General features: G+C 61.3%; 2 protein-coding genes and 1 non-coding gene across 3 annotated transcripts in view; 1 reads left to right on the top strand and 2 right to left on the bottom strand.

The window, feature by feature from the left end:
- MED16 (mediator complex subunit 16) overlaps positions 1-11,116 on the bottom strand; it is a 12,740-nt gene extending 1,624 nt beyond the window's left edge. The window contains exons 1-13 of the mRNA XM_044918476.1: positions 11,004-11,116; positions 9,264-9,448; positions 8,439-8,546; positions 7,964-8,133; positions 6,881-7,312; positions 6,268-6,373; positions 4,122-4,277; positions 3,811-4,022; positions 2,934-3,140; positions 2,565-2,775; positions 2,050-2,183; positions 1,353-1,545; positions 868-1,084 (exon numbers count right to left, since the gene is read on the bottom strand). Coding sequence (XP_044774411.1) covers positions 868-1,084; positions 1,353-1,545; positions 2,050-2,183; positions 2,565-2,775; positions 2,934-3,140; positions 3,811-4,022; positions 4,122-4,277; positions 6,268-6,373; positions 6,881-7,312; positions 7,964-8,133; positions 8,439-8,546; positions 9,264-9,396 — 2,279 coding nt within the window. The 5' untranslated portion in view covers positions 9,397-9,448; positions 11,004-11,116. The remainder of the gene's footprint in view (positions 1-867; positions 1,085-1,352; positions 1,546-2,049; positions 2,184-2,564; positions 2,776-2,933; positions 3,141-3,810; positions 4,023-4,121; positions 4,278-6,267; positions 6,374-6,880; positions 7,313-7,963; positions 8,134-8,438; positions 8,547-9,263; positions 9,449-11,003) is intronic.
- Positions 11,117-11,391: 275 nt separating this feature from the next.
- LOC123326915 lies at positions 11,392-11,498 on the top strand. The gene has a single exon (XR_006541387.1). It is a non-coding gene; the product is annotated as a U6 spliceosomal RNA (small nuclear RNA).
- Positions 11,499-12,850: 1,352 nt separating this feature from the next.
- R3HDM4 (R3H domain containing 4) overlaps positions 12,851-15,618 on the bottom strand; it is a 9,862-nt gene continuing 7,094 nt past the window's right edge. Inside the window, exons 5-8 of the mRNA XM_021705224.2 lie at positions 15,422-15,507; positions 14,870-14,955; positions 14,731-14,786; positions 12,851-13,871 (exon numbers count right to left, since the gene is read on the bottom strand). Of these exons, the coding sequence (XP_021560899.1) occupies positions 13,768-13,871; positions 14,731-14,786; positions 14,870-14,955; positions 15,422-15,507 (332 nt within the window). The 3' untranslated portion in view covers positions 12,851-13,767. The remainder of the gene's footprint in view (positions 13,872-14,730; positions 14,787-14,869; positions 14,956-15,421; positions 15,508-15,618) is intronic.

Genomic DNA, 15,618 nt, shown 5'->3' with positions numbered 1-15,618 from the left:
GGGAAGCCTGCTTCTCCCTCTCCCACTCCCCCTGCTTGTGTTCCCTCTCTCGCTGTGTCTCTCTCTGCCTAATAAACAGTCTTTAAAAACAAAACAAAACACCTCCTTGTGATCGACCCCCTCTTAAAAGTTTTTCCTGAAAGCCAAGCACAAATGAAAACCTGGTACTTATCAAGCGGTCCCTCCCGTTATGAGACAAGAAAGATGCCAGAAGCTCGCGGAGCCCAATGCCCGAAGTATTTCACCTAAAGGGGGCCGTACGGGGCTAACTGTCTTCGTTTGGCTCATCTGCGTTTTCTGAAATTTCCACCCAAAGTAACAGATGCGTGGGGAATTCACGCGAGTCTGTCACGTGAATGTCTGAAATGGAGAAGCACCTTGCGTGACCTTGGATCAGTGCATCTTTCCTGCCTAAAGAGCGGGGACGAAACCCTGCCCCAGGTGCTGCTAGGCAGTAAGGCTGACCCCACCCACGCGTTCCAACGGTAGCTGCCCAGGGCAGGTTCCGGAGGTTGCCTCTCGCCCCGAGAGCACCCTGCCTGATGCTGTGGTTTGTCCACCCGGGGCCCTGGGCCACACCGTAGCGTCTGCACTATGCTCTTCCACAGAAGGCCAGGGGCCGCGCAGGACATGCTTGAGCTCCACAGGGGCTGGGGCCTGAGTCAGACACCGGCCACGCGACACTCCACGCAGGGGGAGACTGGAGAAACGGTGACACACACAGATGCTCAAGTGCAGGCATGGATAGGCGGCAGGGCCATCACCGGCCGAGCGAGGATGTCTCCCGGGGCCAGCGTCACGATCAAGGCCAGAGAGCAGCGGCTGGCCCGGCACAGGCGGAGGCCGCGGGGCAGAGGCGGCACGCACCTGACAAGGCCGTCCAGCTGCAGGGTGCTGGCGCTGGCGGGCAGCGTGGGGGCCCTGCCGAAGTGCAGGCGCAGAGGCTGCTTGGGCTGCAGGCGGCTGACCAGGCCGTCGCTGACGGGCAGCCAGTCCAGGCTGGGGATGAGCAGCTGGCTGGGCAGCAGGCAACACTCATCCACAAGGGCCTCATCCGGCTCGCTCGTGGGGCCCTCGTCACGGCCTGCGGGGAGGGGACCAGGGGGATGCACTGCCAGCCGCAGAGCGCCAGGCTCCCCGACTAACGAGCACGCAGCGAGCCCTGGGCTCCCTTCCTGGCATCAGGGATCCAGCGACACGAGACAGCAGACGGTGCTGTCGCTCCATGAGCATCTGTGCTGGGCACTGGGAACCACGATAGTCTGACCTGGGGGCTGGTATTTGGGGGCTGGAGGCTCTCAGCCAGGACTTGTACTGTGGCGGGGGGACGAGGGCTGGGGGCGGGGTCTTACAGCAGATCCAGAGCTTGGTGAGCAGGCGGAAGAGCAGCGACATGCTGTCCTGGGTGTCTGAGGTGGCCGTGTACACGGGCAGGCAGCTAGGCTTCAGCAGGCCCCAGATGCGGATGACGACCATCAGCTCCCGCAGCATGCCCAGCGAGGTGCCGTCCCGCAGGAAGCTGTGACCCGGCCGCAGCGGGGAGCCCTACAGGGAGAGGCACTCGGGCTGTACGCCTAAGTGTGTGCAGGATTCCGGGACCTCAGCATGCGGGGAAACAGGCCAGGGCAGCCCCGGGCACTGGGCCACCGGCATTCCGGAAGCAGAGTCAGCGACTCCAGCAACCAGCCACCGTGAGGTGCCAGGAGGAGGCAGCGAAGCGGTTACCCCTGGCAGCCAACGCGTGGGGAAGGGGGAAGAGGAAAGAGGGATTTCAAATCGTCCTGGGAGGGGCAGAGGATTTAAATGTGGGGCAGGAGATGCACTCGGCCACTCTGGTGGCCTGGAGTCGGGGCGTGTGTGGGGCTTACCCCTGTGCACAAGCCCCGGGGGAAGGTGGGTGCACACAGCTCACTTCCCCTGAACACTGGGAGGACAGGGCGGGGGAACTGCTGCAGAAGGGGGCGGGGCGGCGGCGAAGGGGGGGCGGGCCAGGACCCAGGGGGCGGGGGCTGTGCGGAGGGGGCTGGGACCGCCCAGGAGGGACCGCACCTGGTTGGGCAGGCTGGCCAGCAAGTAGAGCACGAAGTCCCCCACCCACTGCAAGAGCTGCTGCAGCGCCTGGAGCGTGTTCATGTCCAGGACGAACTCCTCTGTCTTGAGGTTGATCATGACCTTGTCGATGTCTGGGAGGGGACAGGCCATCAGGTACACCAGGGCCTTGCGGCGCATGCACGCACACATGCACGCACACGGGGGCGCCAGGCTCTGCGCCCCTGGTCCCACCGCCGGCACCCCGCAGCACCCACGGTGAGCCGGGCCCCGGACCTCGAAGAAGAGGGCCCGGGGGGGGGGGGGGGGGGAGCGGCCCGTCGGGACTCTGCTCCCCAGCCTGGTGCAGCTGACACTCCCCTGTGGCTACCATTTGCCCCCAGCTCTGGGGCGAGCCCCCGTGAGGGCCCTTCCGGTGACCGCCCCCACCCCATGCCTGGCACGTGGTCAACACCCCACCCCTCAGGTGGGGCTTAGGATGACCGCTGGTGAAGGGTGTCGGGGGCAGGACCCACCGGCGTCAGTGATCTTGGTGCAGACCTCGGTCAGCCGGTCGCCGGGACTCTTGTCGGGTGTGTTGAGGAAGTGGGGGCGCAGGAGGGACTTGAGCGTGGAGCTGACGGCCACAAGGAAGAGCTTGGCATGGTAGTCGCACACACGGGCCACCGTGCAGGGTGACAGCTTGCACAGCGAGGCCTTCATGGCCAGGATCCGGGTGGACAAGACCTGGGTGGGGACAGGTGGTGGGAGCGGGTGGCCCACGGGCAGGGCCAGTCCCCCAGGGGGCCGGGAAGCAGCTTCCGCCAGAGCCCCGCGGGGGCTGACTTCTTGCAGAGGAGGCCGAGGTTCGGAGCTCATTAGCGGGGTGGGGGCAGCGAGCCTACCTGCTGCAGGGCTGCGTTCTGGCGCGTGTACTCCTCGTGCAGCTTCTCCACCAGGCTCTGCACCATGCCGGGCTGCACGTGCAGCAGCGTATCCCACCAGTCGTAGCCCGTCACCATGCAGTACTCCAGCAGGAAGAGTAGGTGCCGCAGGGCCAAGCTCACGTCCAGCGTGTGGCCCATGGACGGCGAGATGCGCAGCATGCTCAGCTGCCGGAGGGGGAAGCACCAGGTGAGGGCCGAGCCGGCTTCACCCTCGAGCAGGGAGGAGAGTGCTGGGGGTACCTGGGCCCCAGCCCCATACCTAATGACCCCAGGCACCTAGCGCTCCCTCCCTGGGCCTTGCAAATCCACTCGCAGGCCACAGGGTCTCCAGAAGCGGAACCCCTCTCGCAAGGAGAGACCTCCTGGCCTGCCTGCCACATGGACACACCGAGGACAGGGCCAACAGTAAGCGGATTCAGGCGAGAGGCACAAAGAAAAGCGACTCACAGAAGCTGATTTCGTGAGGGGTCTACAATGGAAGGTGGGGGGCCGGGCCCACCTGGGGCTGAGAGTGAGCGTGCATCTGCCAGGCCAAGGCCCCCCCGGGGAACAAAAACATTTACTAAGCACCTAGGAAGCCCTGGTACCACAGGAGGCTTATGTCCGTCACCACGGTGAAAAGCAACCATCCTCACGGCTCCTGCTTGCTGAGCACCTACTGTGCACCCCCAGACCACAGCAGACCTTTCTCTGGGATCCCAGGGGGCCAGAGGAACCTCACCACACAGGTGAGGAATCTTGGGTTGTCCAGCAGCAGGGACAGGAATGGGGGTCCCGGGGCCCACCCGGGGCCCACCCCTCACTCTTCCCTGAGGCCCAGAGCTTCGAAGCTCACCTTCCCATGGTTGTCGATGCCGACCAGGGCCAGCGAGGTCCAGGAGAGCTGCATGGCCTTGAAGTGGACGGCAGGGCCGGTGGTCCGTGGACGCTTGATGGCTGGCTCATCAGCGGAGCGCGGGGCCGCGGAGCTGTAGAAGACGGCCATGCTCTGCAGCGACAGCCGGTGCACAATGTGGACGCTGCCGTCGTGAAAGGCCAGGGCCAGCCCTGCAGGTGGGAGTGCAGGCAACTGAGCCATGCGGGGCACTGGGGACACCCGCCGGCAGCTAGGGCGGGAAGGGGCTGCCCGCGGAGAGGGGGCAATACCGAGGCCGGGGTAGAACTGGGTGTCGCTGGCCACCTTCAGGTCAGTGTTGGTGAGCGAGATGGGCAGCTTAGGGAGTGCCACGGCAGACACACGGTCCAGGTCGTTGGTGGCGGACAGGATCCGCCATTTCAGAATCATGGGCTGTTTGTCGCCGACTGCAAATGAGGTGGGGGGGGCAGAACAGATGAGACATGCAGCAGGGCGGATCCCTGCAGGGGGCGCCAGGCACGCCACCCTGGCCCCCGCCTCTGGCCCCGCACTGGGGACCCTGCCCCAGCATGGCCACTCAGAGCGCTCCACGGCCCAGCCAGGCGTATGGCTCACGACAGGCCGGGGACAAAAGCTGGACCAGCACGATCCTGCCCTGGGACTTCACGGGACCACGAGGCTGGGGCCGGTGGGAGCACCCCGGACCCCACCACCACACACACCCTTGAGACCCAGCCAGCCTGCGTCGGGTTTTCTTGTGATGTAAGTGGTCCCGGGGGTGGGGGGCAGCTCTGCCTGCCTTATGAGACTTGAGCTGGACGGTCACAGCGCCACAGATCGGCCCCCCTGCACCCACCCTCTTGGTGATAAAAGCCCCCAACAACTGGCGGACTGGTTTCCATGAATCCAGGGTTGGCCAGTGGGTGCTGGCAAACGTGACACAGGGAGACTCCCACAGTGCTCATGCGCTGGGACACACTGGAGCAGGCCTGCAGGGACCCGCGTGCCATGGGGGGAGACGAGGTGCCCAGCGGACAGGCAGCAGCCCGGATGGCCTGGCAGCTTACAGCAGACACGCAAACCAGGCCGAGCAGCAGAGGCGGCCCCTCCCAGCACAGCGTGGAGCTGTGGTTTTGAGCTACTGAGTCTAGGGCTGGTCTGTCACACGCGACAGCTGACTATCACACAGCTCCTCCCTGCCATCCCTCCGCCTTAGAGCTCTGCCCTGAATGGCCTGTCACAGCTTATAAACCTGCCGTGAGCCCAGGGAGGGAGTCCCGGCAAGCTCTGCCCCCAGGGGAAACTGAGGCCCAGAGAGCACTGAGACTGCCTAAGGCCAGAGAGTAATTCAATACCCAACAGGGACAACAGAGCTGTAACAGTCACCACGGCGGACGTCCAGGCAGTACGCCAAGCCATCTGCACCCGAACGGGGCACAAACGCTAGGTCGTGGCTGTGGCCAGGCTGGCCCTGGGGCTAGTCACCCTCTGCTCGGGGGCAGGGGGCCATGCACACCTGTGGCCCTGCCCGCCGCCGCCAAGCTGAGGACGCAGGGTCTGGGGAAAGGGCAGCTGTGACCGTCTTCACGTTAATCACTCTGCCCCACAGCGCGCAGCTTATGTAACTGCCCCGTGGCGGGCAGGAGCCACAGGGGCCTCTTGACACAGCTTCACTAGCGGGTCCTGAGTACCCCCCACCCGCCCCGGGCACAGCCAGCCACTCCAGGTTCCATTAGCGCTCGTCAGCAGAGCCTGGCTGTCGTCTACTGGAAATCATCTCTGTGTGTGGGCCCCGGCGGGGGGGGGTGAAAACCCAGAGGCTTTTCTGGCTTCTCAGTCACTTCAGGCTGCGCTAGCACATCCCAGGGTCCGTCAGGGAGAGGGGGCACGCCTTGCGGGGGTGGGGGGGAGGTCAGTGCCATCTGGAGCCACTGCGGGTTCCACATGGGTGCAGGGGAGGGGGAGGTGAGCCAGTGGGTACGTTCTGCGCCAACTCAGTCACGCCCTCTAGGCCTCAGTTTCCTCACCACAGACCAGACTTTTTGGAGGATTGTGTGGTTTTTAGGATTAACTGGCCCCTGCAGCCCAGGGGGCTGTGTGTACCCCCAGCCCTGCTGCAATGCGTATTTGTGCCCCTGCTTGCTCAGCCACTCTAGCTCCTGGTCTCTGCCCCAGGATCTTTGCACTGCTGTTCCTCAAGCAGGCACATGCTCCCCCCAGGAGGCGTCAGAGTGAGGCAGTCAGGCTACCCGCCTGTGGGACGACTGGGGGACCTCGCGTCTCTGAGCCTCAGGACAAGGGGCTCTCCAGGACGGGAATGAAGCGGCTGCACAGCAGGCATGAAGAGGGTGGAGCGGGCCGGCACCGTGTAGCTGTTCGGAGCAGCTCCCGCATGCTGCGCTGGAAGCCCAGTGCCCCAGGAGCGGGGGGACTCACCCACAGGTGAGATCTGCTGGAAAACATTGTTCACAGGAAGCCCCTCCTTCCGCAGGGACCAGCACTCCACGATGCTGCTCATCTGGCTGGACGCACACAGGAGCACCTGGGGACGGCAGCAGCTGGTCAGGAGGCGGGGCTGGAATGGCAGATGTCGTGCCGGTGGCCGTCCCCCCAGTGGAAAGCAGGGGGCAGCCGAGGAAACCGTCAGGGCTTCACAAAGTCGGGGGCCTTACTGACGTGTGGTTACACTGGAGCCCTGGGTGACCACTGACCAACGGCCACAAAGATGTCCCCAAAGAGGACTCCATCCCGACTTCCAGGACCCGTAGGCTTTGGGGCCCAGAGTCCTCAGGAGGGGGAGGCAGAGGGTGGGAGTCCCAGAGATGAGCAGAGCCCGTGCTGCCGGCGGTGAGGATGCAGGGGGGGCCCACGAGCCAGGGAAAGGCAGCAGCCAGGTCTCCCAGGGGCCCCGGGGGGACCAGACCTGCCCACACCAGGATTTTAGCCTCGTGAGGCCCGCATCAGACTCCTGACCCAACGCTTGAGATGAGAAACGTGGGGATTCTGCTGCTGCAGCCGGGGGGCGGGCACCCCCCAGACAGGAGCTCACCTGCTCCGACATGTCCCGGGCCAGGAACTTGAGGTGGGTGATGGCGGGGAACTTGTCCTTGCGGTTGAGGTCCGTGGTGCAGCGCATGAAGAGCGAGGGCAGGATCTCGGTGTCGATGCGGCACTTCTCACTGACCACGCTCACGCACACCTTGTAGAACTGCACGGGAGAGGCGCTGCTGCCATCTGCAGTGGCCACCACGATGTTGCCGCCACCGGTGAAGGCGATGTCGGCCAGGGCCACACGGCCGCGCAGCCGGCACAGACTCTCCGTTGATGTCAGCACCTGCCCGCTGGGCTTGAGCAGGGACACGGTGACCAGGCCGCTGACCGTCACTGCGATCCAGCCCTCCATAGGCTTGCCGCCAAACAGCGTGAGTGACGGTGAGAATTTCACGCGGGAGAACTTCTCACCGAAGCTGGAGGCACCTGACTATGGGGGGAGAAGGGAGCAAGGGGTCTGTTTACTGCCAATGCCAGCCCCAGCTGAGGGCACCCTGACCAGGCTTTAGGCGTCTGTCCTTTGTGACCTGACAACCTGCCCCGGGGGCACAGAAAGAGGAATTCTGGGATATAACTGAATCTAACAGTGGATTGGATTTTGAGAACCAACCATCAGTGGTTCCCTGAGGATGCCAGCCACCAGTTAAACAGGAGGTTCACTAAAGACAATAACCATCAGTTAAATGGAAGGTTTGCTGAAGACAGCGGCCATCAGTTAAACGGAAGGTTTGCTGAGGACAGCAGCCATCAGTTAAATGGAAAAGTCTGCTGTGGACAGCGGCCATCAGTTAAATGGAAGGCCCGCTGAGGACAGCGGCCATCAGTTAAATGGAAGGCCCGCTGAGGACAGCAGCCATCAGTTAAATGGAATGGTCCACTGAGGACAGCGGCCATCCATTAAATAGGTGGCTCACTGAAGACACAGATGATGACAGCTTAACTTCAAGCATGAGTTGGGCCCAGTACTAGAAAAACCAAAGGATGCTGGTGGTGGGAGAGGAGCAGCAGGTGAACAAGCAGGTGAACAAGCAGGGTGAGTAACCTCACCTACTGCACCTGCTTGCTCAGGCAGGACACCCACCTTTTCCACGTGCAGGGCCAGCTTCACACCATTGTGCAGCCAGGACAGGGCCACGATGGGGTCCCCTTCCACCAGGCTGCCCACGTGGCTCTCCCAGCTGTTGGCCAGGTGGTCCGCCATGCTCCAGCACTTGATCTGCCCATCAGCATCAGCCGACAGGAGCCGGGAGCCTGTAGGGGGCAAACCTTCACCGTGGGCAGGGGCAGCTACTGGTAGTACATCCAGGGCCCGCAGGAGCAGGCCTCGGGGCAGTGAAGCAGGGGAGTGGCACAAGGGTGCTCCTAAAACAATGTGCGTGTGGGGAATGTGAAGAGTCGTGGCCACAAAGCCACAGGTTGAGGCTTCCAGTCCCAGCTGTGTATTCTGGGGACGTGACCAGGAAGAGTGAGCACGTTGCCTTGAGATTCAGGATCAAGGATGAACATCACTGTGTCCCTCAGCCATGCAGGACCACCCGCCCCCGGCCCATCCTCACCCGACTGGTCCCACTCGAGGCAGGTGATGGCCTCACTGTGTTCTGAGTTGACGGAGTGCACATCCCAGGGGTGCTCTGTATCCAGGATATGGATCATGCGGGTGAGGTCTGCAGAGGACAGCACACGGTCAACACAGCAACCATAACAACCCTGAAGCTTCTGATGACCCCAGGAGGGCTCAGGGAGGAATCCAGGGAACATCCCACCCACGGGGATGGCAGAGGGCTGCTCTGCTGTTGACCGTGTAGACAGCCCCGGTGCTAACAAGGAGACCAAAGCAGGCCTGTGACCTCGCCACAAGCGCGGTCATGTTTTTAGAAGAGACGTAGAAAAAACTGGAAGAAAATGATCCCCAAATGTTAATGGTGGGCATCTCTCCATTTTTTTTTTTCCTTATGCTAAATTTCTCTGCTTTTCTAATTTTCTCCAACAAGCACACATTGTTTAAACAACAGACAAAAAATAGGTCCCAGCAAAGTAATTTCGAGGCTTCCAAAAACAAAATAGTAACATGTATGGTCTGGAAAACTGCGCATCAAGTCTCCAAGCCCTAGGGGACCACACATCCCTTGCCCCATTCCATCCCAAAGGGGTGATTCCAGGGTCTTCCCCCGTACCCCACCCCAGCACCAGGTGTAGGAGAGCAGTGCATCTGCCCTTTGCACACCTGTGAGGTTAGGGTCCTCACCACCCCCAGTTGTAGATGAGAAAACCCTGAGAGGGCCCACATGGGTGAAGGGTGACTCCCAGGCAGGGCTGGAGACCCAGTTCCCCAATGGGGACACCAGGCGAGGGGGGCTGGGCTGGGGGGCAAGGAAGCACACCTTGGTCATCATTTCGAAGGTCAGTGGTGAAGGCAATGAGGTTGCGGCAGGACCAAGCACAGGCCAGGGGCACTGACGGGCAGTGGGTACTCTTGGGCCATCTCTCCCACTCGCAGACGTAAGCCAGATCCATTGTGCCCACATGCCACAGGTCACACACCGAGGATGAGGATGGTCAGCAGCTCCTGAGGGAGGAGGTTGACACGGACATTCTCTGAGTCCCTGCAACATGCCAAGTTCCACACTGGATGCTGGCTTACCACAGGGAATGATATGAACCCAATCCCTGCCCTTGGGTCTCGTGTGTTGTGTAAGGGAAGCTGCATTTTAAACATGGAGGGAGGGGCGCCTGGGTGGCTCAGTCAGTTAAGCATCTGCTTTTGGCTGGGGTCATGATCTCAGGGTCCTGGAATCAAGCCCAGTGTCGGGCTGCCTTATCAGCGAGGAGTCTACTTCTCCCTCACCCTCTGCCTCTGCCCCTGACTCATGCTCCCTCTCTCTCTCTCTCAAATAAATACATAAAATCTTTTAAAAAATAAAATAAATAAATAAACATGGAGGAACAGGGACGCCTAATCAGAAAGACAACATCCCAGCATAGTTGTGAGGAAACAAGGCATGCAGATGTCTGGGGGAAGTTCACTGCAGGTGGAGGGAACACCTGTGCAAAGACCCAGAGGACGGATGGCCCCTCGGGTGTTGGAGGAGTGGCCAATGGCCCATGTGGCTGGAGCAGATGAGCGAAGGGAAAGGGGGCAAGGTGGGGGCAGGAGGTGACGGGGGCGAGTCCTACAGGGCCCTGGAGGTTTTCACCCTAGTGGGAGGGGGGGCCCCCAGAGGGCTGTGAGCTATCTACATTTGAACAGGACCCCTCTGGCGGTCTGGAGTGCACAGCCAGGGATGGGGTGAAGGTGAATGCACCGGTCCAAGTAAGCAATGATGAGGGCAGTGGGCAGTGTGCATAGAGGTCGGGCCCTGGGTCTTCCTGGAGGAAGAGCCCACAGATACGCAAGAGCAGCGAGGACACCGCCTCCAGGGGAGGCAGAGGTGCAACTTAAAGAAGTCTAACAAAAGTAATGATGCTGAACTTTTCCTCGTGGCTCTCTACGTGCCAGCATCGATCATAGGTTACTTTCCTTTCTTTCACAGGAGTCCGGTGAGATTACAAGTGCGATCAGCCCCATTTTTCTCAATCACTACCCCCAGGTCCCCCTACTTCTCCAAGCCCTGACCGGGGACACCAAGGCCCCGCCCACAAGCGCCTGCGAGTCCTTAAGTCCCGCCCCCGAAGCCTCCATTCCCTAAGCCCATCCCCTACAATCTTTGCTTTCGGACGGCCCCTTGAGCCCCCAGGCCCGGCCTAAACTCTCAGACCCATCCCAGAGACCCCAAACCCTTCGCCTGCCAGCATCTACCGCCGTACACAGGGCCCCCCGGTCGCGCCACCAAATCCCCCATTACCCTTGAGCCCCGCCCCCCGGCCCCGCCCGGCCTTCCCCGGCTCTCCGCATCCGACCCCAGCTCGCCCCCGGCTTCACACAAGTTTCCGCCACAAGCCCCCGACCCCCCCCGCCCCCCGCCGGGTGCCTAGCACCCGCCGTCCCCCGAGGCCCGCCCTCTGACCCCGCAGGCCCCGCCCCCGGCCCGCTTGTCCCGCCTTCTCCGGGCTGCGTTCCCCGCAGCTGCGGGCGCCGACCGGAGGCTGGCCGACCTCTCCGGCCCCCGCAGCCCCGCGCTCACCGAGCCGGCCCAGGCGCCAAGCCGAGCAGGCAGCCGCTGCCTGCACTCGCCCTAGCTCCCCGGCTCCGGCACCGCCATCTTCCCCGGGACAAACGAGTTGCCCGCGCAGCGCGGCCGCTTCCCAGAGACTTCTGGGAAGGCGGCGACTCAGCCCCGCTTCCGGTGCATTTGCATACGGCTTTTAGTGGCGTCCCAGAAGCCACCTGAGTTATATTTGGCAGAACAGTGAACGCTTTCTCACTTCAGTGAATGATCCCATTTCGTTATTCTATATGTTGTACGAATGTAGAAAAGAATGTGTCGCTGACCCGCTTTAAAAGAATTCACCCTTTGTGTAAAGTCATTTGTTTTAGACACTATAAATAGTGCCTGGGTCAGCCAGTGTTCCGTGCTCGCTTCGGCAGCACATATACTAAAATTGGAACGATACAGAGAAGATTAGCATGGCCCCTGCGCAAGGATGACACGCAAATTCGTGAAGCGTTCCATATTTTGCTCTTCTTTGACATCCGCGGGTGGGGAAACTGAGGCTCTGCACGTGGAGGCTTTTACCCCGCGGAGGACCGGTCCCGGCGATCCCGGCACAGGGGCGGGATGACGCAGCGCCGTGCCCTAGCTGCAGCCAAAACGGGGGGCGGTCCTCGGCGCCCTGCGAGGCGGGCCCTTCCCTCTGGGGACCTGGGATTCCGTCTCTCGCGCTGGCCACTCAGGTGCCCCCTGTCCACTGTGCCACCACGTGGACGTGCATTCTTTAACGTCTGTCTTTAAACTTCTAAAATGTCTGCTAAGACGGGTGCAGCACACCCAAGCGTCCACATCTGGGTTTCTACACACAAGCCTAGCTGGACCATCTTGTGGTGCCAGAAGGGACGGGGCTCAAAAAATCAAACCCCACGATGATGGGCTGCCTCAGACACCGGCTGAACCCGGAACAATCTGGACGACGGAGTAAAGTGGTATTGGGTCATAACCCAAACTAGAAAGTAAATCCTCATGTGTCCCAACTGATATCAACGGCTGAATAAGTGAATACCTGAGGGAGAAGAGACCAAAGTCCCCGCAGGATTCCCAGTAATGAACACAGATCTTCTGCCCCCCAGGGAGGCGGCTCTCAGCTCCCACCCCTGTGTGTCAGCTGCACCCCGAGGACAGTGTGGCGGGGAAGGAGCTTCCCAGGAGCAAAGCCCGACCAGCACACCCGGCCAGGGGACCAGGGCCAGCGTCCGCAGGCAGAAGCCGCCTGGGCAGCAGGGACCCCTGATGGGACGCACCCGGACTGCGGACGTCCTGCAGGACCCCCGGCCAGTCCCAGACACACACACAGGGAAGACGATGGGAAGGAACACAGGGAGGCCCGGGGAAGACAGAGGCGGGGGCTGCAATGATGCGGCCACAAGCCAAGGAACCCCAGGGACCCCCGGAAGCAGGAACACACAAGAAGGACCCTCCCCTGGAGCCTCAGGGCCCTGCCTGGTTGAGTTTGGACTTCTGGCTTCCAGGACTGGGAGACAATAAATTCCTGTGGTTTTAAGCCACAGCCCCTTCGTTGTGGCCACCCCGGGAGGCTCACACAAGGGACTTTTTGGACTACTGACAGCCTGGAAGTGGCAGAGCTGGGGTTTGAACCTGGGCGCCTGGGAAGGGGACAAGCCAGGGCAGCAGAGCCAATGGACCCAGGGCTCCCAGCAGCATCTCCCCATACACCTGCCTCACAGGTGGGGTGTCACTCAGTGTGAAGCTTCATCCCCTGAGGCCTGCAGCCCTCGTTGACCAGGACCTAAGCACCTCCTGAGCACCCATTGGAGGAAAGGAAAACCCCACAGCTGGAGACCAGAGCACCAGAAATTTATTGAACTCTCCACTTTTCCCAAAGCACAACCAGCCACACACACGGGAGGGGTGTCCCCCAGCTCTGCTCTGTGGGACACACCAGGGTGACCAGTGCGAGGACACCCCAAGGCAACAGGCCAGAGCTGGGCAGGGGGGAGGGGGCAAGGGGACACGAAGAGGGGAATGGGGCAGTCCGAGGGCAGAGGCTTCTGGCTGGAAGTCCCGATCCCCCAGTATGAAGGCAGGAGGTGTGCAGAGCAGACAGGGCCACAAGAGCCACCAAAAGCCACCAGGGGAGAACAGCACACATTCCAAAAAGGTGGTAAGACCAGCCTTTAAGATGTAGCTTCTGTCCTAGGTTGCGGGACACACACACACACACACACACACACGCACGCACGCGCGTGCACATGACAGAACACTCCTGGAAAAAGGGGCAGAGCCCCAGAGACGCCCCCCAAGCCAAAAACTGGGAAGGGGGGGTTAAGCAGGGACTAGAACAAAGTCCCCCGATTTATCAGTTGGGGCAAGTTTTTGGTTTTTCTTCCCAAAAGGGAAATTTAAAAATCTACAACAAATCATGCCAAATTCATTAAAAGTGATAAAAACCCAGCCTCTCACTCCTCGCTTAAGCTTCAAACGGGGCTGGAAAAGCAGAACGAAGGAACACGGAGGTGACCAGGCCGGGTCTCCTCGCCCGAATACAAGTCCCAGAGCGGGGAGCTGCAAGGCCAGGCCAGTCCCGGGTGGCTCCAGCCCCCAGCGTTTATCTGGGAGAGGTGGACAGGGAAGAGGCCAGAGTGAGAGAGAGCCACCCGAGGGGAAGAGCGTGTCTACAGGGACAAATTCTCAAAATAATAAAGATACTGCAGCAAATGGTATCTGAGGTCTGGGCAAGGGGGAGGCAGCGGGGGGGGGGGGGGGGGGGCTGTCATCAGCTGCACTGTTCCAGGTACGCGGACAGGAGCAGCCCCGGTGGCAGGAAGTCCAGGTGCCGATTGCTGACCTTCATCTGCCTCTTGCCCTCCAGGTCAGCACCTGTGAAGGGGGCAAGGAGGGCAGCAGTGACCGGACCACGGGAGTCCTGGGCCCCCAGGTCACCACCTCCATCCCTGCCCTCACGGGGGACCCCAGCCCCCACCAGCCTCTCCCTCCCTCACTTTCCTTCACTCCCAAACCTGAACTAGCCCAGCGCACCCCAAGCTCGGTCCCATTTCCGGGCCTTTGCCTGGGCCGTTCCAGCTCCCTTACTCCCCATCTGGTCAGGGCCCAACCTCCTCTGGGTTCAGGCCTCGGCTCAACTCCGGCAGAGAAGCAACCCCCCAGCCCAGCCCTTCTGTCCCGAGTCTGTGGGAACAAAGAGAGGTATGGGGGCTGCAAATCTACCAAGGGAGGACTTAGGAGGAACCATCCTAGGGTTGCCATGGAAACCGTCTCCTCAGCAACTCTGGGCAGGAGGCGCTGATGAGGAGCAAGGACCCAATGGGGCACCCAGAGGGAGCAAGGGCCTGTGAGGACCCTCCCTAGGGGACTGGTCAATGTCACATGTGTGGCACAGTGGAGAGGGGCTACAGCTAAATAGAACTTTGCCTCTCGTCCTGGGGGCCCCGGATGCCACACAGGCTCCTCTCTCCCTGCGGCCCTGAAGATGCAGACTGAGGAGCATCTGTGCCCACAGCATCACCCAGCATGGAGCCAGGCTCACGAGGGGCCTCTGATGAATGAATGCATCATCATTCATCATTCGTCATCATCAGTCCCACCACCCACCATTTGCTCATGCCGCTCCTCCTCCCCGAGAGGCCTCCCCCTGAGTAGCCAGATCCTGAGTGACTCTGGCCTTGGCTTCCCTGGCCTGCACCAGCCAGGTGGGGTCCTGCGGGCCAGCAGCACTTACTGGCTGAGATGAGGTCCATGTACTGGCAGATGGCGTGAAGCAGGAGCCTCTCGAAACTGGAGGGGAATGGATGGTAAGTGGTCGCGGGCCAGGGCCAGACCCCTGGCGGAGCACACAGCGCTCACTCCCACCCAGTCACCTGTTGTCCAGCATGGCCGTGTACACGGCCTGGGGAGACACAGAGAAGAACCTCAGCAATCGCTCCTCCCAGGTTTCCAGCGTTTCCTGCAGGAGAAACGGGCCTAGGGGTGAGGCCAACCGTGAGACTGTGGACAAGCTGTCCAGGCCCCGTGCCCAGGGCTGCTTTTGGAGCCCAAAGCCCTAGCTTCAAATGTGGCCTTTGACCTGCTACTTGAGGCTACCTCACCCTTTCCAAAGATAACAGGGCTGAGATATCGCCATACTGGTGAACTCCTGTGGCTTCTACCTGGTGAATTCCTACACATCCTGCAGTACCGACCTGCATTGTCCCTGCCCCCCTCCCCCTCTCAGGGAAAGCCCTTTCCCAGCCCTGGTTCCTGCACGCTGATCACACTGGTCTGGTCTGTATTTTGCCTCGTCTCCACCAACACCACCTGCACTGGATAAAAGATCTCCCATCACACCACCACCAATTCAGAAGGTGAGGAAAAAAAAAGCCATCAAAAAAAAAAAGTAGGTGGAGAAATATGAGGCCTGGCCTGGTATTCACCATGGGGATGCGGCTCCGCTTGAGGACGGCTCTCAGACGCCTGCTGATGCGCTGGAAGCAGTCACGGGGCGTGTAGGCCGGGTCCTCTACAAGATTTCCTTGCGTGGGGCAGCCGCTGGAGCAAGCCTCTGGCCTGCCCACAAGCCAAGCTCCTCCGCACCAGTCCTGGGCACCGCCCCCACACCAGGCTCCTCCCC

This window comes from Neomonachus schauinslandi, chromosome 1, assembly GCF_002201575.2.
Source record: "Neomonachus schauinslandi chromosome 1, ASM220157v2, whole genome shotgun sequence".
Lineage (NCBI taxonomy): Eukaryota > Metazoa > Chordata > Mammalia > Carnivora > Phocidae > Neomonachus > Neomonachus schauinslandi.
The sequence above is the reverse complement of the archived record's forward strand: the minus strand, read 5'-3'. Positions and strand labels throughout refer to the sequence as shown.